The sequence below is a fragment of the Tympanuchus pallidicinctus genome, unplaced genomic scaffold (assembly GCF_026119805.1).
Source record: "Tympanuchus pallidicinctus isolate F22 unplaced genomic scaffold, pur_lepc_1.0 scaffold11, whole genome shotgun sequence".
Taxonomy (NCBI): Eukaryota; Metazoa; Chordata; class Aves; order Galliformes; family Phasianidae; genus Tympanuchus; species Tympanuchus pallidicinctus.
In genome coordinates this window covers 13486667-13512436 of record NW_026294627.1, presented here as the reverse complement: position 1 = coordinate 13512436, position 25770 = coordinate 13486667, and the positions used below count along the sequence as shown (strand labels likewise).

The 25770-nt window shown below is 38.8% G+C and overlaps 1 protein-coding gene across 5 annotated transcripts in view; it reads right to left on the bottom strand.

The window, feature by feature from the left end:
* Nucleotides 1-1757: 1757 nt before the first annotated feature.
* ELMOD1 (ELMO domain containing 1) overlaps nucleotides 1758-25770 on the bottom strand; it is a 43828-nt gene continuing 19815 nt past the window's right edge. For 4 of the 5 annotated variants that reach the window (XM_052671177.1, XM_052671179.1, XM_052671178.1 and 1 more), the window contains 10 exons: nucleotides 19732-19877; nucleotides 19550-19578; nucleotides 17961-18058; nucleotides 14839-14968; nucleotides 11817-11950; nucleotides 10524-10592; nucleotides 10211-10234; nucleotides 7786-7836; nucleotides 6428-6561; nucleotides 1758-3876 (listed from right to left, as the gene is read on the bottom strand). In XM_052671177.1, coding sequence (XP_052527137.1) covers nucleotides 3704-3876; nucleotides 6428-6561; nucleotides 7786-7836; nucleotides 10211-10234; nucleotides 10524-10592; nucleotides 11817-11950; nucleotides 14839-14968; nucleotides 17961-18058; nucleotides 19550-19578; nucleotides 19732-19877 — 988 coding nt within the window. In that variant the 3' untranslated portion in view covers nucleotides 1758-3703. The remainder of the gene's footprint in view (nucleotides 3877-6427; nucleotides 6562-7785; nucleotides 7837-10210; nucleotides 10235-10523; nucleotides 10593-11816; nucleotides 11951-14838; nucleotides 14969-17960; nucleotides 18059-19549; nucleotides 19579-19731; nucleotides 19878-25770) is intronic. The other variant, XM_052671180.1, reaches the window with a different exon arrangement.

The following is a 25770-nucleotide window of genomic DNA, read 5'->3' as shown; positions in this document are numbered from 1 at the left end:
GTCCAGGTGGCAAAGTTGCAGACTGAGGTTCCCTCTAGAGCTCACACTCCAATTGGCAGTGGGCAACACCCCTGTCATGGGATGACCCTGCACTGCTGAATGCACATGTGCACAGATCAAAACCTCAGGTAAATTATGACAAAAATGAACAGGTCAGCAAACAGCAAAGGATGCTAAAAGCTAAGCAGAGTCCATGAAGGGCAGAAATAAGAAGGAACCGATGATACAACTGTATGAAGGAAACCTTCACTATGCTCCCACCAATTCTTTGGCTCAGTAGTAGCAGACCTCGTTCATTAACCCAAGCATCAGCATTCTGTTCATGTACATTCTCCTGATCCATCTAAAAACACTTATTTCAACTAGAACTGTGCTGGCAATTCTCTATTTGAAGCAGAGAGCCTCAGCCAACACTGCCATGTAGAGAACACAGCGCAGGCCATAAAGCTACCATAAAGGTACAGAAGTTTGTAAGTATTACTGTTCTATAAATGAAGATTAATTCCCTTTATACCACAGCAAATTTTCCAGACCAGCTTCAGGAGACAGACCGAAGAAACATTGCTCCAAGAATGAATGGACTTTCTCTGTTGCAATAAATACTGTATAGAGATATACACAGCCACCAGCATTTGAACAAATACCTTTCAAATGAGATGCTAAGAACCTGGGCAAAAAGTTCTTCTTTCTCCAGAGGAAGAAAAAAGCTACAAGCCAAAGAGCTGAACGAAGGCAGGACAGCATGTGCGCTCCTCCCTGCTGTGACCATGAGCCTTGTGAGCAGCCCCTAACTGAGGTCACAGCCCAGCCCCAGGGGCTGGAGGAGCATAGAGCTTACTAACTACAAATCAGAGCCCACCTACCTTCTCCAAGGAGCCCTGGCAAGAAGGTAAACTCACATTAGGTAGGATAAGGCAAAAATCATGGGATAAACCATACACAGTGTGGTGTCACCAGTGATGCTACTTTCATCTTCCCACCCAAAGCGAGACATGTTCTGCATAATACTGGTATGTTATCTCATCTTGTTATTAAGTGAGTGAGCAGCTTAGACTTCACATCATTTTAAGACATTTTGCTTGGTGCAAACCTGACTGCACTCCCGCAGTGCACAGGCAGGTAAGTCAGAAAGCTTTGGTCAACACTGATGTAATTACAGCATGGCTCTGCCTTTTTAATGTGCTCATGCTGCATGACAAGGCCAATGCAAACAATTTGCCTGGTAAAACTGCCTAAGAAACTTGTTCAAATTACCCAGCATAAATTTTTCCTGTTCTAAATTAAACTCCCCAAATCTGTTCCCTGCAGTGAGTGCAAACACTGTGTGCTTTCTTGAAACAACATTGTAAACTTTCATTTCTTTACCATTTCTTCCAATTTTCTCTCTCAGCAAAAACAGCAGTCAGTTCCTCACAGGTCACAATTCAGAGATGTACCAATGGTACAACAAATTATAACTTCTAAAATAAACATTTTGGTTTCACTGTAGGTTTTAAGTTTCATCCTGGGGCACTGCCACATTGGCAGTCACAGGGGCACTCATAACCGCAGGTCTGACAAGGGCATGGAGAGCCAGGATGTCACAGCACACAGCTGGTGTAAGAGTAGGCAGGAAAATGAGCTCCATAGGCACCAGCATGCAGGGGCTCAACGGAAGAAGGAACTTCACGCATAGCTTCATTAAACCCATCTCCCTGCAAGACAGGAAAGAAATCACCCACAGCAGCTACGTTATAGTGACACAATCTGATATGGGGCCAGATGACATTTGCTGATTTTATTTGAAGTTGACACTTTGGGACAATTTGGAAGGGCACAGCAATTGAGAAGATCACACCAGTGAGAAGGTGGCAGGGACCTTCACATCAGCTCCATTAACTCCCATGCAGAAAATTAAAAACAAACCAGTGCAGACTAATTAATGTGTTGCAGAAGGAAGAGGAGTACGAGAGCCAGGGAAGGAAAGAAGGTGAGAGGCTAAGATTTGAAACAATGAAAACTGTTGCAAGAAAACATTAGAGGCTTCAAGAGTCATAAAAAAGTCATCGATATTTGATGCACTGTTATCATAGATTATTTACAAGTTCAACACATTTTTTATTTGTTATATTTTCATTCAAAATATGCAGCAGCTAATATCTTCAGTACTGTATTTCTGAAGTCATCAGAGAACACCGGTTATTGCAACACCTATAGAATTCTGTTGATCGTCTCTGCAAAGAATGCAAATTCTTAGCTCTGCAGAGAAGTCCCAATTCCCACCTCACATTTGAGCTAAAAAATGGGAGCTTAAATACAAAGCTTATTTATTTCGTGATGCCTAACACCATAACTAGAAATGCTATAACAAACTGAATCCTTCACACCATAACTAGAAATGCTGTAACAAACCCGACCCAGGTAAATTTACATCACTCTTCAGACTAAGAAAATACCACAGAAAGGTTATGACCCTTCTATCCATTAGTCCATATCTGCAAAATAAAACCCATAGTGCTTCCATTTAGAATGACATATGATTTATTCATATAATTCACAAGTAGTTGGACACTACTGCAAGTTTAATCTCCATATGCAAGTGATTTACACAAACATAATACTAAAATTGCTTGCTTATAAGGTAAAAAATACCATGGGTATGAAATGCCATGGTAGATGCTGTTCAATATACTACACATTCTTAGTGTCAGACACTTTCACTCATTTCTGATTTCAGAAAAAATGCAGCTTGCCATTTCTTGTTTTTTAAGTAGTCTGGGAAACTCAGGTGGGTTTTCTCTAAACCTTCGAGTCAATTAATTTTCCCAGTCCTTATGAACTGAATTGACAACCGAAGCTACAGTTTGAATAGTTCAAAAAAAATATTGTTTTCTGCTCCTCTGAATTCACCGCACGCAACGTAATCAAATCACATCACCTTCCGACATGTGACAAAGAATACCAAGCCCTGTACAGCCCAAAGGAACGTGCAGGAATTTAAACTGTGCTTCAGCACAGTGGTGTTGGTGCTGACAATCCGACAGTACATTTTTTGGCCCCTACCAGTATCCAGTAGCTGTGAGTGATTGCACTTCTCCGGGAGTACATTAGCATCACCAGAACATTTGGTATTCATGCAGCTGTGGAGCCTGATTGTAATTCTGCATAAACTTCTTACTGAAACTTGTATCTAGTAAGCCTCATTAATTCTGCATTAAGCATATATGGCTGCATGGAGAAAATTTGACTTTAATGTGTTTGTCTACATCAGATTAAGTTACACATATTATCTCCTAGACAAGGTCCAAACATATATTTTGCTTGAAATGCCAGCAGTTATCTTAAAACATACCAAGAAGTTAAAAAGCTTTCACAATACAAGATCCAGCCACATATTCCACATATACAAAACACAGCTAGAGAAATACTATTCAATTTTTTGATGTTGAATTATGAGGAAAGTCTAAAAAAATAGAAAAACTCTGATACCCAGACATCAGTTCAGAATGTAACACTGCATAATGCCGCAATATGAGCACCCATTTAAAATGAGAAATCCCCCAAGAGAAGCATAAGGGGATGTAGTACTTGTGACAAAAATAGATGAATACTGCACCAAAAACATGCATACAATTGCCATGGTCATTCAGTATGCTAGTGACGGTCTGAACAGTGATCTAACACAGGAGTGAAAGAGTGTTTCCAAAGAAAATCACGTGAGTAACTACATATTGATTAAACTTTCTGATGCAGCAAAGTGAGGGCACAGAGCCATCTCGGGGTTCTGGAGCTGTTTCAAGATTCGCTTGTGAAATTTCTCTCTGACGCGGTTGAATTCCATTATATCCAGGGGATCCTCTTCAATCCAAAATTTGTGGAATTCATGCATTAAGTAGCCTACAAAAGAATAATTAAAAAAATATAAGAGAAATGCAGTATTTTAAATCACATGAAATTAAAAGAGAACTGGAAATTCATAATTATGATGTGCACAAAGAATTCTGATCACCAAGGTCTGGCACCTCACAGAACTATGCGGGGATAAGACTAAATCCACCTGTGGGACTGCTGCTACATAAGGCACGTACATGACTTATGGCTTGTGCAAGTAGAAGAACTGGCAGAGTTTGCTGCCATGGCACTGGCTCTGCACATGCTGGACACTTAATATAACAGATGGAAATTCATTTCAGGAAAACATCTGATCATATGCTTAGCAAGGCTATTTGATGTAAGAATATTCCTCCTTAATTTCAGGAAGATTTTTTAGAAAGCTGACTTAGAATCAAGCTCAAATTTGATGAATATTGGCAGAACTTCCAATAGTTAACAGAACTCATTAAGTATCTTGACATATGTATGATGATGAGCTGTTAACTTCATTCAACCATGTTAAATAACACAAAATAAAACATTAAACTAATGAGTAGGGGAAGATGATGATTACATTCTTGGTTCTATGATTATATGAGCCATCAAGGATATGTAAGCTCTCATTCCAATAAAGTGAAACATGCAGGTTATGCCTGTCCAGAAGTGATGTCATTTGTTGCACAAGAGGCTTAGTTGCTTTTATCCAGTTCTTTTCATTGCATTACAATCAGCCACAAACACACATACATATTTCTAACTTAAATTTCACTGTATGTTTGCAAAGTTTCTCATTATGAATTTGAGAAACTCCATTCAAAAGGCATCTTAAACTCTAGAATCACAAAGTTGGAAAAAACCTCTAAGATCATCATCATAGTCCAACTGACAACTCATTACCACCATGCCCACATCTTTGGATCTATATATTTCAGCAGCCAGAGGCTGTTTCATTCCAAGAGATTATTCTTTCAAAGAAAAGCTCAGTTAAAGCCCCTTAAAAAAAAAAAAAATCACTATATAAAATGTAAAACATTAAATCTTCATCTCCCAAACTCTCAATTTCCAAAAGGTACCTTCTGTACTTCAGCTGACCATGCTGCTGAGCTATACAGTTCTGTGCACTGCTTATACTTTACTGCCCAGATGCTTGTGTAAGTTTTATCCTACTTAATCCATGTGCATGAGCTGCAGAAGGAGGAACTGCCACAAGCAGCTCTCCCTGTGGTGCTGCTGCGATGGAATGGCAATGCTGGTCCCTGCAGTGGACACACTGGTCCTGGGGATCAGATCTGTGCCTGGCCAGCAGATCAGTCCCACCTTCAGCCAAGACTTCGATACTAACAGCAAGACACACTGGTGGCAGTAAAAAAAGTTCTCTTATACTAATTGAAGTGTCATGGGGAAGAAAACAAACAAACAAACAAACGAATGCAAAAAAATTGAACACAGATCTATACGTGTGATCTGAAGATACAGGATTAAAACCAATCATATTAGATATATCCATTCACAAGGCTATGGGCGGGTTAGGGACTTGGTAAAAAGACAGAGTAACTATCCCAATGGAAAAAAAAATCTGAAAGTGCACAAGTAGATATTTAGGTACTCATCTGTTCTTTATTTATCAAGCTGACCATCACCAAAGACAGACGTGTAACCACTAAACTGCCCAAGTTCCTACCAGCCAGTGTGCTTAGGACAGTAACCCAGAAACCATCACAAAAGAGTATCCCTGCTACAGTACCTGCCTATGTATGATTTTGGATGAGCAAGTCTTACTAAACAGGAACCTTGAATGCCTATATTATTTAATAAAAGATGCACAGTCACTAATATTTACTAGTTATCTAGTTAAGCAATGAATATTATAGCAGGAAAACAAAACAAAATCTGCTATGAAGTCAACTTGCAAAGCTGCTTGTTGGTTTTTTTTTTTTTTTTTTTTATTTTGGTTGCTGCTTTCCATTGCTTTTTTCCTGAATAAATAGGGAAATCAGTGCATCTTGTCTTCTCGATATTAGTTCCTTGATTACACTTTGAAAAACAGAAATGTGGTGCTTGCTGTTGCAGCCTTCTGGCAAAGATGCACAATAGGTCTGTGCTATAAAAGGAATGCTTGAATACAAGGGAGAAGGCTGGAAAAACAATCCTAAGGATGGACAAGTCTACTGAAGGGTGCAGGGAAACATTTGTTTGTAAATGAAGATATCTAAGATGGATTTATGGGGAAAGTATCTTTAGAAGCTCTTTAAAAGCTTGAGTTCTTTCTTCTTATTATATTTAAAATCAATTTAAGCATGTAGGAAGGTCACCAGTTCAAGCACTTTATTTTTTATTATTATTTTTTTGCACTTTGTTCTACTCCCTGGTTCGGTGGTGGCACGTGTTGCAACTGAGTACTGCATCACAAAGACAGGACAGCAAGACCAGTATGACAGTACCTGTAAATAAATCTGTGTCAGCAGATTTAGTACACTCTGCTATCTGCAGATAGGGTAGATAAAATAACAGTAGGGTAGATAAAATAACAGTAATAGGAACACAGATCAAGGAGCTGACCCATCTCCCCACTTACAGAAGGTTTGCTGAAAGTGAGTGAGTGTTGGTGCCTCTGGAGCAACATTGTAGAAATGGGTCTTCAGAGCTCCGCTCACAAGCAGGTTATACGCAAGGTCTGTTATGTTGATGCCCACAATGGCAAACGAGTAGCTGTAAAAATAACCAAGCTTTTGTTGAGAGCTTGTTTTCTTTCCACAGGCTGTAAGAAACTCTGACACTGACTCTGCAGATGGTGTGATACTGAAGTGTATTAATTCTCTACCTCATCAGTTTCCAGCTGAGGTGAAAAACTGGAAAAAACATTTATCCTATCTATTTTGTGCCCTCTAATGGCAGTGTTTCCTTAGTGCAACATATAGTCACAGTGAAAACAGGAGTTTCACCACTGTGCCAGCATTTTCAGTGGAGCAGCACATGTTAATTCCCATGGAACAAATAGACAACCCAGGAGTCCCTGATCTTGTTTCTGACATGAGGTAAGCACTCCACATGGTGGCTGTGCCTGCAAGGTGACCTAATGTTCACTATTTTAACCTCTTGGCCCAACTGGAAACACCCAGTTGGGAACATCAGGGTTAGACAACTGGTTCTATAATGATATTCATAAGGCTAAAAAGCCCATGAGAGAAACCCAGCTGAGTCATTCCCATTTCTTCCAAACAGAGAACTAGATACACAGGCAAAATCCTAAATCAGGGCATGCTGGGAAGAGAATTAAAATATCTGACCTATGAAGCAAAACTCTGTCCTGCTAAGAGATCAGCAAGAAAAGTATATTTACAAATTAGCAGGGTTTTTTTTTCCATTTGTAAACCTGCTGTCTAAAGAACTCAATATTTCTGGCAATGACCATTTCCCAAAGAAAGAAAACAAAGGAAACTTATTTAGTTTTGTATGTTCCAGGAGTAAAAAAAGTAAATCTGTAAGTTAGCTGCAATGTAAGGCCTAATGGGAAATTCCACAGAACAGTGAAATACAGGCATTAAAATAAGGTATTATAGATTCTCCGATACACTCATAATTATACTTTCTTGAAAGCAGATTAGAGCCTGTCTCTGACAGAGAGGAGAGAGACGTGATCATATTATGTTCTAAGAAGAATTAAACAGACATTTATATCTGCACTATTCATAGCATGCAGAAAAAGCTTTCTCTTTGCAACAAGATTTTGCCCACGCCTAAGTCATACTTCAAAGTAGGTTTATCCAGCAATCTTTGATCAAAATCAAGATGTGGTTAAGACAGTGCATATTAGCATGTGTGCTAGAAATTCCTTAAGAAAATAGCCCAGACAACTCCCTGTTTCTTTCAAATACACAGCATCAGTGTTAACAGTTTAAAGCTGCCACAGACACAGAAGACTTATAAACTTACCCAATTGCCTTATCAAACTTTTTCTTCTCCCATTCAACTTTGCTGAACTGGCTGGAAAAAAATCAAACAAAATTTTATTTGATATTACCAGGAAGTGCTAGTAGACAAATATTTCTTTTCCATTTATTTGCTATTGTAAAATTAAACAAACACAGACTGTATTTTACTCCTGTAGGTACTGCTAATTTAACTCCGTTTCTGACTGAATGGATTGGTACAGGAAGACATTGAAATGAGTAGCTTGCTTTATGGCATCACTGATATCTTTTGTCATCATTACAAAATATGTGACACCAACACCTCTCTTAGTAAAAGCCAATGATTTTCTATACTGACCACAGAGAAGACCCACATCAATTAAGTCTGAGCTATGCAAAAGTAAAGAAAATAGAAGAAAATGAGTTGATTTTAGCTTTACATATTCTCAAAGATGCACATGAAGATCATTATAGGAGAAGTGATCCACTTGAAGGCAAACAAAAACTTTATTGGAAGAATATTTCTCATGTCTGTCCAAGCTGGAAGCCATACAACAGCCGAGTGCAAGGGACTGTGTTTCTTGTTATTTAATGCAATAGATAGGGAAACACTTTTAATTAAATTTATTTTAAACAAAGCTATATGATGCAGCTACCAAGAACTGACTTTTTACTGACCAGGCTTTTCCTGTGTCTATATAATAAGTTGAGCAGAAACCAGCACATTTATCACAGCTACAAGCAGGCAAGGGACTGACCCTCACCAGCAGATTAAGATTTAGAGTCTAGGGAGTCTAGGCATAGTAAAGTAACACAGATCTTCCAGGCTTTAGACTGCACATTGTAGATAACTGTGTGAAAGTGCCATTCTTGGACTATACTTGAACTACAGTAAGTTTATATTACACTAAAATCAATGCCCCAGATATTCACTCAAATGTAGTGCTAAAGAGATATTTCCTTTAAGTATTAAAGATTCAGAGGGGTTCACACCTATCCTGATCTGTTACCAAGTGATAAAAGTAGGAACAAAACTTTGCATCCTAAGCGGCTTGGTGCATAAGTACACACCAATGCATACTTATTCTCAACAAATGTAGCCATTTTTGTAGGTTGTGGCATAACATCAATAAAAATCCCCAAGCAAACGTTTAACAAAGGCAGCACACTTAGGAGGTGCACAAGCAGTGCAGTTCAACAAAAATAGGAACTACATTGATCATTATCACGTCAGAAATCAGCACTGCTGCTAAGCAACCACACCAGGAGAACACCACAGGACCATAAGCTGCATCCATCTTCTAGTGAATGCTCTTTCAAGGGATAAGAACTGCACATGCTCACACAGCACTGCAAGCCTCGGCAATCACACATGTAAATGAAGAACACAGGATTTCCAGCCCAGCACTGAACACTCATCACTTGTGCAGCATTGCTCTATTTCCAATGTAAGTCTTATGTTTAATTAAACAAAGTTTTGGCTATTTTCTATGATGCTGTTTAAGCATCGTGGCAATCCCTGTCCATCAGCACACATTAACAAAGCATCCATGCACAGCACAATACATAAAGGGCAGACCAAATCTGGGGGGTGCTTATAGTGAGAGAGTGAATGCCAATATATAAAAAGACGGCCCAGACAAACCGAATGTGAGGATTTAAATCAAAGCTCAGAGTCTATTGTGCTTTTATTCCATCTGACCCTACAAGTGCTTTTTGTCACAGAATTACCATTAGGGACTTCACTACAAAATACTGAGTTAAAAAGTTTTACAAGATTCACATGTGCACATGCTATACGGGTATCTATCACTACTGGTTACAGGTAGAAGGAAAAAAAATATTCTGAGACAACTGATTTCTGTTGCACTGGCTAAGAGGCATCAATTCCCCTAGTCCTGATGGAATAATCTTACTCACAGTGCAAACTTTTTGTCATCTGAAAGCACCTGATCTTTCAGAAGTCAAGACATTAAACTAGGCAGCTTAGAGCAATCACTACCTAAGGTAGTCAAAGTATGTGAATATAAGAGGAGAATGTAATGAGTTATTTCAACTGTGTTAGCAAACTCTTGGCATAGACTACTTTTGATTACCAAGTCAGTCACAGCTGGCATGAGCATATTTGGACTGCCTACAATTTCCTACCCCCCTTCAAATTCACCTAAAATTTGTTGGTTAAATTTGGTACTAAATGTGTCTAAAACAGAGTTCTCCAGCTATCTCAAGGAAGGCTGGTTTCATTCTTTATATATTAGCATGCTCAGAGGGTCCCAGAGTTGCACAGTCATATAAATGAGTAAACCCCGTGGCATTTGGAGAAAGGGAATGGGATTCTCTTGGTTTTGTAAGAAAGGTTTTCAGTTTATAAACACAGCAGCACAGTATGGTTTGATCTTATTTACATGTAGTCTCATAAAACTAAGAGAAAAGAAAAAAAAAAATACCTTATTTCCTTCTTAGTGACTTCCCTTCATTATGAAAAGACAAAACAAAACAAAGCAAAAACAACAAAGGTAAATAAAAATATAAAACCACTTGAAATTAGAAATTAAGTGAAAACATTTAACAGTAGGTTTCACTATTTTGAAGATTTCAGTATACAAGTGTGCCTCTTGAATTTGATCAGCTTTCAGGATCAGCACTTGAAAACAGATAGCACATGCCAATACCCCACCAAGGGAACACACAGCACCCTTCCCAGGTCAATAGCCAGTGCAATATTCTCTCAAGTTACTCTTTGCTTGCCTCATGCATTACCTGTATTTAGGATGAAGAGAATCAGAAAGAACTTGTTGGGCTACCTCAGTGTCCCATTCAGCAAAATACCTGCGGATGTATATGATTAGGGTAAATTGTTAACAAAGACAGCAAAAGAAATCTTAGGAATCTAGCTATCCACACACACCAGCCCCAGCTCTTTTAAGTGTCACTACATGCAGTATATATACAGTAGCATCTAACAACTGGAATTCATTAAACTCAGATCCACAAAAAGAAAGATAAAAGCAGGCTCAAATGACAAGTGCAATTCCACGAGCTGCTGGTGAGCATGGGTTAGCAGACTCCTCTTTCTGCCTGCCCTACATAAGATCTGTTGCTTACTGCTAGCATACATTGGCGGCTGAGCTCAAGATAAAGCAGATCAGACTTCTTGATCTGGTAGATTCATTAAGCGAGGTAAAAGTCATCACAGGAGTCTATGAAATTAAATACGTGGAAGGATTCCTGTCCAGTGGGAGCTCAAATCCAGATTCAAGAGTTCATATCCTTCACTGATCTTGGACAGAGAATGACACAACAAGTTGGTGATTTTTTCTGTCTTTTGTTATGTAAAAGCAGGAAGTATTTTTTTTCCCTCTCATAGGGAGGGGTAAAACATTCGCTAAAATTAAGTTATGTAACTACTTGCAGTAGATACACTGGCTGAAGGAAATAACAGAACCTGATTGATTCCTAAATTGCCAGCCTCAGATGTTAGCAAACAGCTGGCCTGCGCAAGGCAGAAGGAAATAGTTGTGTGAATTTGTTGCTTGATTTTGGGTACAGAAAGAAATTGTAGAAGTAGTGCAACTGCAGTAGTCTGCCATCAGTGGCTGCATTTCAAGTGTTTTACCTAAGAATTCAGCATGGAATTCCAAAACAAGAAAGCTGAGCAGTAACGTAACCCTCTTATCCACCCACTTCCAGGTCATTTTGCCTACAGAGATGTAGATATTGTTAAAAACATTCTTTACAGTTACTCTCTTGTGGGAAGAGAGTGTTAAGTTACTGTTTCACAGAGAAACTAAAAAGGGTTTAAAAAATATATATATAAGTCTTAGCAAATGGTGTAACCTTGTTGAATGAGGAATACTGTAAGAAATGAGAGCCATTCAAGAAGAGAAACCTCTCTCCCTAAAAACTGAGACAGAAAATATTCTTTCAAGTTTTTGATATGGAATCCCTAATGCTTTTAGAAGTTATTTCTTTGGACTTGCTAAAAAGTCAGCACATAATGCTGCTTGTCACAGCTTCTGACACACAAATATATCTATAAAGGAGCATACTTACACCAAGTTATATAAGCCCAGGAGACCCATCCCTCTAAAGTCTGTTTTAGGATCATCACCTTGGAAACCAATTTCACACCACTGCTTCGAAATCCGAGCTTTCAGTGGTGAATTGGGCTTCAAGCACTTCCATAACTAGAAAGATCACAGGTAGAATATAATTACACCTCCACATATCAGCATGACTTCTTATGCTCTTAAAAGCAAGGTAAGTTTCACATAATTGTACTGCCATTCCAGCAACCAGACCATAAGAACAAATGAAATTTCTGGGTACGAGGAGAGCCAGGGGAAAAAAAGGTAAATAAACAAAATCTCCAAAATCTCAAATATCGTGGCTGTTTGAGCCCTACAAAGACCTTCTGACCTGAACATCTCACGCAAGGGCTCGCTTTGTTCATGCTTTGTACTTCAAACTAGAGCCTGTCTCCCTAAGCACCGAGATGGGAATGGGCTGGAACTTGGCTGTAAATCATTGGCAGAGAGGCAAGCAATCAGCCCTCTGATCCCTGAGGCTCTGCAGCAATCTTATCCCCAGTGTCTTTTGCAAGTCTCCAGAAGGGTTATAAATCGAGAGTGCTGACTTGGCTGCCACAGCGTTAAAGAGCAGATCAGAAAACATAAAAACAAAAATCCATATAGGAATAGCACATTCCACCTTCATATTTAACTGAGGGGTGAATCATTCATTGATCTCACATAAAGATTAAATTATAAAAAAGCAAAAAATGATTTAAGAAGTCAGATCCTCAGCTGGAAAAAAAACACTTAGCTCCAGCACTTAAATATCATGTTGCTAGGCACCTAAAAGCAGCCTAAATAGACCTGCCTGACAAATGCATAACTTTCTGCAGATCTTATGTGTTGTATCACAAATCCATGCTTTCTGAAGTGTGTTGAGAAATAAGTGCTCTCCATAAACCATAGCTGGTGAGTAGGGCCTCAAGACACAGTCAGATGAAGCCTCTCCAAGAAAAACAGCAGTATGCACATTTCCAGATAATCCACTCTGAATCTGTATTAATTTCAGCAATTCAAACTGAATTTTAAATTAAATACCTTTAGAAGGTTAAAACTTCTAATGATTTTAGTTTGCAATGATTATCTAAAGCATCATGTGTTGTTTAAATCATGTTTGACATCTTCCTTGTTCACTCCCTGACACTTCACTCACTGACACTAAATGTAGTATTATTTATTAGTTCAATCACATTAACTTAATTTTCCTCTCATTCATAAATTGCCCTCTTGGTAAGCATGAATAAATAATAGACATTAGGATCTCAAATTACCCATTGCAGAGATCACTCAGCATAATACCTAGAAGCAATGAAAACCAACTGGCTTATTCTTCCCCAGTGTGAGCTGAAAGCTCAATTACACCCTTGGACATATTTTTGTCTGACATGACAATTCACAATAGCAAAAAGCCTGCTGTAAAGAAGTGCTGTTGCACAGGTTACACTGGAGATGTGGAGTTACTGGTACTTTTTCAACACCTAGAATTTTACAGTGTAAGGTATACTGTTCAGCTTCCCTCCACCAAATGCTCAGGTTCCGTTAAGCTTTTGTTCCATTTTTAATGACATGTGACTAGACATTACAGCTGCCATTTTCATAGACATCTAAGAAACATGTCCCCAAAGACCAGGTGACTAGGAAAAAAGAACCAGATTCCAGTGCTCCTCACCTGTGATCCCTCATACCCAATTCTTACTCTCCAAGCGGTGTTGGTGCACAAGTTTAAGAATGCCTTCTTGGAACCAAAGACCTTCACATTAGACCTTTAGCCAGGAACCTGGTATTATCAAAGACCAAGATTATAGACTGGCACCAGGAACTCTAATCTCCCATACGTGAGCTTCCTCACTGATAAGTCTGTGTGGCCTTCCAATTGAAGTCCTCTGCAGCCCCAGAAAATTACACTTTTGATTGCACAGCAGCAGAAGTCTATCTGTCCTATTCTGCCTTTGTGGCTAAAACTGGCTCTAGATAGACTCCTTCCAGGCCAGACTTCCACCTCCCAGCAAGGAGATAACCCTTAAAAATAGCTTTTCAGACACCTACAGGAATTCTATGACCATTTGAGAAGTATGTAGGATGCCCAGTGGGATTTTCTGTAAGTATCTGGAAGCCCAAGTTCAGTACAGTGACATTCCCAGAAGTTTTCACTATAACTTGTATAAGCCACTAGGTGACAAACTGTAGTATGAAAGACAGTAGCATCACCACTTGTTGCTAAAAACAAAAATTTGAGTGGGAGCAGAACCAAAAACAACTTGTCTCAAGTTTCCAGTATTTTTGTTTAAATAACAAAACCATACTACCTTATCTTTTTTTTTTTTTTAAACCTCTGAAAATTCTCTCCTTGATTGCTTTACAATCTAAGAGGTCTATACCTGTCTTCCTGCTTACAGTTTCAAGATCACCTTCCTCAAAACACATTTATTTTTATGCAATGTTTTCTTTCAATCATGAATTAAATCTCCACTGGGATAGCTTTAATAATTGTTCATGTATTATACTGAAGAATGGTCTATTTTCTATTTCTATTGGTAAATAGGAATTTACCAACACATTTAGTATCACCAATACACAAGTGTTATCTTCAAGAATTCAGGAAGCCAAGGAGAAGAAGTGTTTATTCTGGTTATAAGATGTAAAAATATCCTTCTCATCTTGAAGAAAGTTGTATGTAAGTAGGACATACTGCTGTTTTTCTAGAACTTACAGCACAGAGCTGTTATCTGCAGAAAGAGCTGCATATTCATTACCTAGATATAATCCAGCCAACTGACATGTGTTCATCAACAAGGAATAAGCTGCTCGCTTGGAAGGTACCCAGACTATTTGTATGTGTTGGTGTTACACACAGAGTGTGCTACACCCAGTATGCCTTGTAGACTGATCTTGAAGCAGGTACACAATGCAGGAAGAAGATAAAGCATTGAGAGGTTTATAGACCAGCCCTTTGGAGGTGGGATGAATAAAGGATGCTCTATCAATGTCTCTTAAGTACCTACCTTCAAAAGCATTTCCTCATGTTGCAGATTCTCTGAATCATACGGCTCTCGGCGCAGCTTTTCAACCTCTACAATCAGATTTCTGTACCCAACGATCTGCAGCAGGCAGGCCTGAAGAGATACTCCCAGCCTGAGGGTGGAAGAGACGCAATTCAGTTCACTCGTGTCACAGCACTACAGCATACACACCTGTTTAAAGCATGTGTAATATTACATCAACAAATTAATAATCCAACATTTTAATTACTGCGGGAGATTTGCAAGAGATGAATATTACATTAAACAAGGTTTTATGAAATGCATAGTCTTATTTTGCACACTGCTTTGATTTAAAAAATGACTGACTGAAATGGTGAATTTTCACATACAGAAGTCTCATAACAACACACAGCAGCTTTCAACATCTGTTATAAGCACATCACTGAATCTTTCCCCTTGTTCAAATGGCAGCTTCCCAAACAATGCCCTGAGACCAGGGAAGTGAATTTAAAAAGGACAGGGGGAAACTCAGCAAAAAGCTAAAAATAAGCATTGTATTTCCACGTCACAAGAGCCCACATAAAAAAGCTAAAAACCTGAAGTAACACAGTTGAAAGATCTGCCTATAGGCAGATGTTTTTTTCCTTTTTGTCTCTTGTTAAGAGTCACATTAATGGCTCTTTTTTTCTATTTTTGTAATGTTCATCAACTTGATGCATCATAAAAACTAAAAAAAGAAAGAAAGAAGCCAACATGACTCCTAAGGCTTTAAATTACAATTTCCCTAGTTTTAGGTTAAAGTTTTACTGTAAAATGCAAGTTACACGTGTAACACAGCCATGGTTATAAGAATATTTGATCATGCACAGGAATAAGGTATTTTTTTTTTTAGTTGAACTGGGCTGCACTAAAGGTAGATATGTATTAAGCTGTGCAGGTTCTTCATTTGTCCTGTTTGGTGCACTGAAACATTTTGTTTATTCCTTAATACTATCAAGAGTTCTGAGCAGAAGGATTTTCACTGCTTATCTTTTAAGATTAATACACAGAATAAGGGATGTCATCATTAGGCCATTTCTCCTGCTGCAACTGCATGCTGTTTGTGCCTGTAACCCTTTTGGAATAATCTAAGCAGCATTTCCCCCCTTTGATGTTTGGTTTTCACATGCTTCACTTGCTATTCCCTACCATTTTGTAGAAAGGCTGCATTTCAAAGGAAGATAAAAAGCCTGATAGAATTGCCAGAGTGCATCGCTAAGCCACAGCCACCGTGTTTTTAACTACAAAATAACCAAACAGCATGCACTGCCACCTGGTTACTCAGCTAACTTGCTCCCACCACGAAATATATTTGCTTATTTCAAAGGTATTGGTAAACGGGACCGCCTTCTTGTCAGATCACAGCCACCTATGGCCTGCAAAACAGCTTAGTGCAAACATTCCTGGGATGGTAGCTCTGCTCTGCAAAGATGCTGCATGAACAAAAATGACTGCACACAGATTTGCAGAAACACATAGTATGACACATGTCCTCTTGTCCTTACCTGAGGAGACGTTATGTCTCTGCCATGCAAGGGAAGGTCAGAGCTTCTGAACAAGACAGTTTGGATGCAGGTTTTGTGATATTTGAGAATAGGGAAACCAATGGATTTTTCTTAATCCTGCCTAAAGACATACCTGACCTGCTCCTGCTGAAATTTCTCCAGAAGAGTTTAATATAACCTAAGTGTGTCACACATGAAAGTTTACTCCAGATTATTACAGTTTAGCTAAACTTCAATCAATTAACATTAAGGAGCAATTTAGTGGCAGGGTTTGCTTCAGTAAACGTGGCACCACCTTACATGCCCCAGACCAATATTCCTCATTGCTTGGAAAAGGTCTCTGCAAATTAAAGGAGGATACCAAGGAAGGGAGCATGGGTATGAAAGACTCAGCCCTATACAATGCTAAATGCACAGTTTCTAGCTTAAAAACAATTCAGCATTTGTTCTGTGCTAAGCATATGAACAATACCTTGATTAAATTAAAAATACTAAGGTTTTCTTTCCCTTATATTAGGACCAAATCATTCAAATGTAGTCAAGGGCCTGAACAAGTACAAAACATTTAAACCCTTTCTCTCCCTCTCTTCTAGAAGACAACTTCTCCTCAGAAGCCAAAGGCAATGCCATAGAGATAGCCAGATGATTGCTGGTGTCACATGAAATAATATTTTAAATAGTTCCATGTTTCTTCTTGGCATTATTCCACCCTGTTACTCAAAGGTGCAATAATGGAAAGAGAATACTTCACTTAGCCCAACTGCTAATGCTACGGCTCACAAAGTCCACAGGTCAGGCTCTGAGCTGTGCACATTTGCATTTACATGTAGGCTTTCCTTGTGTGCTACTGTCATTAATTTTTCACTGCTGTTTTATTTTTTCTGATTTTTTTTTCTGAATTTCAGCTGTGAAACACTGAAACATTGAGCTGAGGCACCCTCCTCCTTTTCCCACTTAAAAATAGAGTATTTGTGACAATACCACTACTTTGTAAGCCAAGCTATGGAATTATCATATGCAAAAAAATCCCAAAGGCTTGGACAGTTAGTGATCAACTCCCTAAAATATTGTGAGATTAGAATAGGAAATTTCAGCAGTCAATCTGGGACAGCAAGGGTTAGCCAGACATTAATGGTTGCAACCAACAGCACAAAAAAAAAGTGCGTACTGTTAAAGATTGTGTTTGAATAACTCAAAGCAGTTTTAAAACTACAGAAATGATATACTGGCTTACTGGTTATGACAGACCAATTTCTTCCCTACAGCTTTGCTAAGAAGCCATCACTGTCATTTCCATGACCACTTGCATTGGCAGTATTTTATCCCTGGGGAACTGGCCCCCATAAATCAATGTATCAACAATATACTAAGACAATACGATTCAGGAAGCAGACACTCAGGACTTTCCTATTACAGTCCCCATAAAAGGGTATTCATTTTTTCATTGTTTTTTTTGACAGCAAAGCTTTACACCAAAAAACAAGATTTATCTTCAAGTTGTGTACCAAAATAGCTAGGAAGAACTAGTTCTCTATGGACCTGGGTACTGAAAAGAAATCAATAATTCCCATTTGTTTCGTAAGAAAGTCATGAACTTACTGTGGATTTATATCTGGATTAATCTTTTTCAGCTCCATGATGTCATCTATAGTTTTTTCAATAGCATCAGGGTGAACACTTACTGAAGTTTGCAGCCGCTAAAAAGAAGTTTTAAGGATATATATTGAACAATAGCTTCCACAGGAATCAGTATGTTAGCAATAGCAAACTTGATACCCAACAGCTTCTAGATTAACAGCCCAGAAGGGTCAACTTTACACATACACACAAACACACACACTCCTAGCCCTATTGACTAGATGCAGAGCACCATCCTCACAATTGTCCATGCCCATGCAGCCAGTCTAGTACATGTCTGCAGGAGATGCCAGTGAAGACAATTTGCATGGAGTCTCCCGACTGAACGGCAGCTTCAGACCACCAACCTAGCTACCTAGCTCTGCTGGGATTGCTAGCCTTCATTCAGTAACAAAAGTATATCTTTCAATCCTCTTGCATATCATTGCCGTGCAAATGACTCATGAAATTCAGTATTTCAAAGAAATCATCAAGCCTTCCAAAAATTGAGAGCTTGAGATTTGTGGTGATCTGTCTCAGAATTACACAACTGGAGTTGCCTAGATGCAGTCTTACAAGATTCTGCCTTTCTGATTAGGCAAATATACATTTAGTGCAACTGCAGCCAATGTGACACTGTTTTTGCTAACTCTGAGGTAATCTTTTTACCAACACTGGTTCTCAACATGTAGGAGGAATAAATGGTTGAGTGAACTTAATGCACATACAAATGCTTTGTTTCAGATTAGTGAGAAGCACAGTGTTACAGTGAAAGGATGAAGTGGAAGAGTCTTTCCCATCAGTGTATTTAAAAAGAATGAACAAAGTTTTTATGACTATCTTGGCACTGCTGCCTTCAACTTCTCTTACTCCTGCTTTAAAGGCAAATAAACTGAGGCATAAAGCATTTAAGTAACTGACTGTAGATTACATAAACTCTAGGGCAGGATGAATTTATAAGGAGGAGTGGAACCAACTTTTTACACGGGCTGATAGTAATAAGATATGGAGAAATGATTTTAAACTAAAAGAGGGGAAATTTAGATTAGATGTCAGGAAGAAAAATTTAATTCAGAGGGTGCTGAGGCAGCAGCACTGGCAGCCCAGAGAGCTGTGGATGCCCCATCCCTGGAGGCATTCGAGGCCAGGTTGGATGGAGCCCTGGGGAGCCTCAGCTGGTGGGTGGCAACCCTGCCCATGGCAGGGGGCTGGAACTGGATATCTTTAAGGTTCTTTCCAACACGAGCCATTCTATCATTTTCACAATTCTATCATGAGGAAATCACCTAAGAAACCCTCAATTACAGAACACCACCCTTGTCTCCACCGTGGCCTATTGCTCACTTGATTCCACTAGTGCCACACTGTGACTGCCCCTGCAGCATACGGCACTCTCCAGCTTTGTAAGGCCACCTGCCATGGTGGTCACAGCTCTCTCCTCAGTCGGAGATGCTTTTAATGTGAGATTATATAAAAACCTATAGTGATTTTTATATGGTAAGCAAACAGCCAACTGAACAAAACTGGGCAGGACACAATAGGAAAAGTGAATTATCAGATCTTTCACTCACCTTACTTTTTGAACCTTTCAGTGATGCCTCTGTAAGAGAACAGTAATTGAAAACATTGCATCAGACAATTTTAAATGAATCCAGTAAAAATGTAGCTTGTTATTGCTTTTTAAACAAAGTCATACTATTTTTAGCACATACAGAAAGGTACAAAGGCTTGAAGAATTAATTAATTCAGTTACCTATTTTCATAGTTCTGGCAGCTCCAGGCTTGGTATTGTAACAGATCCTTTGCAATTCACATCGCCCCGTTAGTTTCCTGACCACAAACTTCAGGCAGCGCCACAAGCACTTGCAGTAGAAGTACAGGCATACCTGGATAAACATTCTGTCAGGGGAAAAAAAAAGTCTGAAAATAAGTCTAGAGCAGAGCCTTGTTTAAACAAGGTCACCACAGAGACTGAACGGCCTTCCTGACCCCTAAAACATCCATTGCCTAGAAGCAGCTTTAAACCATAACCTGTACTGACACTATAAACATTTATCTTGATGACTGTTTAAGGACAAGAGTTTTCCTGAGGCCTCTTATGGTCTGAATTATCCTGTGACCCTATGAAGTCAGGAAACAAACAAATACATGAGAAATGCTTTATTTTCAAGTTGTGTGGTTGTTTTTGACTTTTTTTTTTTTTTAAAGCATTGCAGCTGCTATCATGCCCACACACCACAGGCTATTGCAGTTATATAAACCCACCCCAAAAACAATTTTCATGGGCTACAATTGGCAGGCATAATTTGGCTTTCCAATAAGAAAGCGCTACCGCTATGAAGGCCTGGCCTCTGCCATGTTACCCAAGTGTCTAACCCCCTTGAAAGCACCATGACACGAGATGTGGCACAAATCACTGTATCCTTGAGGTCAAAAGCTCATCCAAGAAAAGGCAAATTGCCAAGACCTGACAATGAAAACACTGGCATCTGGGCTGGTCTTGGACATCCCCCTCTAAGTAGCTCATACTTGAACAGAGTGTTGGATCAGGTCGTGTCCAGATCCATACAACTTTAATAAGCTAGCTTGCTGTTGTATGGTCAGAAATTATTTGATCCTTTATGTTGTAAGTGCATTCATCATGAGCCTATTATCTGTTCCACACAGTTTTGACACTTTCAAAGGAAATTTATCTGTTAAAAGACAAATTACTATCTTTTACAGGGGAGTCATTGGTTATTCTGAAAATAATAAATTCCAGATACTTAAATCAGTACAGCTTTAATAAAGCTGAAAGAGCTCCATCGTTTCACAGAACAATCTGAAGGGCATGCTGCAGAAGGACATTCAGGAAAGGGAAGATAAGTTAACTCATGTTAAAGTCCACACAGGAGTTTAATCTGCTTTATGCTCACTTTAGCTTAATCTCCTTTGAAGAAGGATTAAACTAAAGGGAACTAAAACCATTTTATGTCTAAATGGAGGGCATTCACACAAGTATTTAGCATGCTTTAAAAACATCCACTTTATCTTCACACTTTTAGTTAATTCACTTAACACTCCTAAATGCCTATGTATAGGAAAACCCCTTGTCTTTATGCAGCAGAGGCTTCCTGTTGCATAAAGATAGGAAATGAAACTCAAAGAAAGAAGAAAGACTCCCAGGCTGGAATCAAGTTTTGGGCCAGTTAAAAAAATTTCAGCTGCTGACCTGGAAATATTTGGGTCCTCCCATCCCAACATGAGCCAGAACACACTGTTGTGAGACACACTGTTGCATGGGAGGCAATCAATGCAGTATTAAGAACAAGAATAGCTATCAGAAGATAAGTCCATCATTTGTCAAATAGTCAGAAATGTAAGACATTTAAAGAGTAAGTCTCATACAGAATCAACTGATACCTTCAGCTGCAACATCTCATAGTGACCATGATTTCACACTATGCATTTCAGTTCTTCAAGTAGATGTCTGGTATCAAAGAGTTGACTTAACGCCTGTCCTCCCACACCAAGAATCAAAATACAACATGTATAGCCATCCCTCAGCCTTCTCAGCAGGACCCAGCTCTGTGCTCAGGCTAAAGGTCCAGAGAAATGCATGCAATAATCAACATCCACCTTCATATGGAAGGTGGAGAATGTCAAAGTTCTGGGCTTTCATCAAACATCTGTAGCAGAGATTAAGCTACTCATTCTCCTTTTAGTCTTGTTTGCTTTCAATCCCTTACCCAGAGACCTCATTTATATGGAAAGGAGGAAAGGTTTGCTTAACTTCATGCAACAGCCCACATGAGATTTCCTTCTAATGAAGGAAATGAATCCCATTAAAAATCCAAATCAAAACAAAACTCCTGTAAGAAAGTTCATGTTTGCACTTAATTACCTCTAGGGCAGAAACATCACAACTCACTTTATTGTTCAGAACTTTCTTTCTTATCATATTGTGTGATGTGGATAAATTCCCAATAGAAAGAAAAACAGAATGTGTTAGGTGCATTTGAATTACAGTTTTGATTATATGTTGCTGCCTTTATATTCAGTGGCATATTAACAAATCAAAGGAAAAATTCTAAATGGGATGAGCTGTGATATTTCATGGTTCCAATCACATTTAGAACTGAAATTTTGCTTTGGCTATGGTCTGAACAAAAATTAGCTACATAAAAATGTATCTATTACAGAAAGTCACTACGACACACAAACACTGCGTGTGATTCACTAAAACATACTTAGCAGCTATAGCAAATAAAGCAGACAAACACTAGTTTTGACTTACAGTCACTTATAGAATAAAGTTTGCCTTTGAAGATACCTTCATTTCTCTACTACTCATTCATCTCAAGATTACAACAGCTGAAACCTTCTGTTTATACCATGAACAGCATAAAAAGTAACACAAGCTTGTTTTCAAGGAGCTGTTCTTTACAAAGCAGAACTCTTGCTGGCAGAAGTCCTGTAATAAAGCACACTTGTGAATGAGTTAACTTTTATTTTGTCTGCTTTGCACTTCAGTAAAGCAGAAGCACTGTGGTAGCTATAATAGAAGACACAGAATACTGCAAAGAACCCTCACAGAAGTCTTGTCTTAACCACGTCTGACTACTGTAGTGCATTAACTTGTCTGTTTTAGAGCAGTTCTAGACCTTCTCTCCACTGAATCTCTGTGTTTTTTTGGCTTTTTTCCCCTGCTTGGCCTTGAAGGTTTTCTTGGCATGAAAAACAGCGTGCTTCCCTACCAGTCTGTGTAGTTATTCACAGTTTTCAGAAGGGTTTGCACAACTATGCTTCAGTTCCTGAAGTGAACTTCAAGTGCAGGAGCAATACAGAAAGGAAGACATTCTTAAGAGACTTTACCCTTTCTCATCCTGACCTGAGCTCCCCCTCCTCCCATACTGCATACAACAGTACAGGTCTACAGTTTGTGTTTATACATGAAAAGTACCTTAGAAGAGTTCACATCAATGTTCTCTCAGGTAAAATTGAAAAACTGTGTGATAACACACTAATGCACGCAGGCCTAAAGAACAGACAGTTCCTGTGTTGAGAATACCATACGAGAGGAAAGACAACTGTCCCACAAGAAGTCAGATGAAACATTCCTAGTCATTGATACCAGTCACTTGGAGGTCAGAAGCTTCCTGAGAAAATCACAATGCAGCTTGGCATAACTCTGCCAGATTGGCACTCAAAAGGCATCACTGAACTCTGATGTCAATACAGAGGAAAAGTATACTGGACTTTAGAAATGAATATGCATTTCCTTGCATGCCTGGAAGAGACTTATGAAGCGCTATCCAATGCTCAAAGCCACCATCAGAACAGTCTAAATAACAAGTGTTTATAATCAGTGCTCCACTGACACAAGCGGAAATAGACAAGAGTTTCTGTGAAACATTTCTGAAATGGATAAACACATTCTATTTTATCAGTTCCAATTCTGTGTAATTTCCCTTCCTTACCAACACCTTCACTGGTAGTTTCAAAACTAGTAGAAGAGCTAGTAACAAACTGAATAAATACCCTGGGTAAAATGAAATGTAACTAAAGCTGGGAAACTACAAAATCACAGGGGTTAGAAGGGACCTCTGGAGATCACCTAATCCAATCCCCTGCTAAAGCAAGTTCCCTACAGTAGATTGGACAGGAAAGCACCCAGGAGGGTTTTGAGTATCTGCAGGGAAGGAGACTTCACAACCTCTCTGGGCAGCCTGTTGCAGTGCTCTGTCACCCTCACAGTAAAGAAATTCTTCCTCACGTTCAGACTTCTTGTCTTAGCTTGTGCCCATTGTACCTTGTTCTGTCACTGGGCACAACACCAAATCCTGTTCTAGGTTCTAGGGATAGGAAAAGTACCTATGCGATTATTTTTCCTGAAAAATAGTTTGGTGAAGAAAGCGTTGCACAACAGGATAAAGACCCAAGAACACAAACTGTTTAGCTGTGCATGGACAAGATGAACCAGTAAGTGATTGAGCAAGTGATACAGCACTGTGAGAATCTGACCATCTTTTGGCTTATTTGTGCAACCAAAACTGGATACAGAAGCTCAACCAAGGAGTAATTACCAGTCATCATTTCTGCCATACACAAGCATGCTATTAACTAAAAGAAATTTATGTTCTGTACTTTTTCAGATTTGACAACTGAAACTCATTTCCCCATTTAGAGATGAAAGCAAGTCACCATAGAAACAAGAGAACATATAAAAGTAGTTTTTTAACAGCAGCTTTCCACACTCTCTTCTCTTGCTTTCTACTGGCTTTATTTTCATTTCATCTGATGGAACTCCAAAAAAACCAGAACTTGTTCTTAACATTGCTGGTGCTCATTGACTCTTTTGCTGTCAGAAGTATTTAGGATTTACTGACAGAAGCTAAAATGTCTGCCACAGGTGGTTCTCCAAGTTACATAATTGTAATGTAAGTTACGATCAAGGTGGAAGTGTGGAAGTGTCACCAAGAGACTCCTCAAAACTCTTTATGAAAACAAAAAGCAAAAAACAAAAAACATGGAAGGTTTAAACATTTCTCTGAGGAAAAGTTCTATTATTTAATAAATAATATTTTAAACTTCAGGGATAATTCAGATAAGAGCAAGCTGCAAAAGAAAAGAAACACACAACAGCTGCTTTCATTCAGACATAGCCTTGGACTAGAGGTATAAACACTGTCAGGAAGATAAGAGTCCTGCAGATTACTGGTGAAAGCTCTTGGGTTTATAGTTATTCCAGTTACTGGAGTGTTGATGTAAAAAACGTTTTTCCCACTGGAAAGCAGCAGCTGTTGAAAAACAGTAAATGAAGAGGCAAAGACACTGCAGCTACTTTAAAGACACTGATGTCTAAAAATGACAATCTTAGAAAATATTCGTAAAATATCCAGACGTCAAAACAACTATCACTTGCATGAGTAAGCACATCCCCTTCTTGGCTTTGCAGATGTGCAGTACAGTTCTGTGACAGACAGGAACATAGGAAGTATTTCAGAACGACTAATCAGAACGCATAAGCAACTGAATCAATTTATGACTCATTTTGAGTTTTTTGCATTTTAATTGTTCAAGCACATTAGGACTTCAGTTTATCAAAGACTGTCTTACTACATGGCACCAGAGGACACATTTTCCTCACATCTTTTTAATTAATGCCTCATTCAGTGTCTGAATTTGGAGTTCATAGATTACAAGCAATATTTCTAAGCTACTTTTAGACCATCAATTTCACTTTTCAGTTTAAGCAGTGATGGTGACTGCCAAAGAAGATAAGGAACTTCATAGTCAAGCCATTTTGAACCAGGTAAAGACTGCCTTTGAGAGGATGTCTTAAAAAACAAACAAACAAACAAACAAAAAAGACATACACAAAGAAATCAAAACAACCAATACACAACACAATCAAAGGTTCCCCCAAAAACAAAACCCTAAGCTATCCAACCCACATCTTGAGTAAATATATGCATCAGAAGTAAAACAGCATGCCACAGTTTTTAAAGTGATGTTTTATACTTGTCTGACGTACAAATATCAGTAGGAAAAGATTTATTACCTTTATGTAAAAGAGCTTACCCATGTCAATAGCATAAAGCAAACAATTTCTTACTGCCTTCCTTTAAATATAAGTGTTATTTGTACAAACTGAGCAATTGCAGTCTTGGTAGTGTAGCCAACATTCCCTTTCATGTGAGGCCCTTACAGCTTCATGTACTTGTGGATACGTAGGAAAGGGATTCTTCTCCTCTGCTCAGATTTGGTGAGACATCTGGAGTGCTGCATTCACAGCTGTACTTGCTTTACA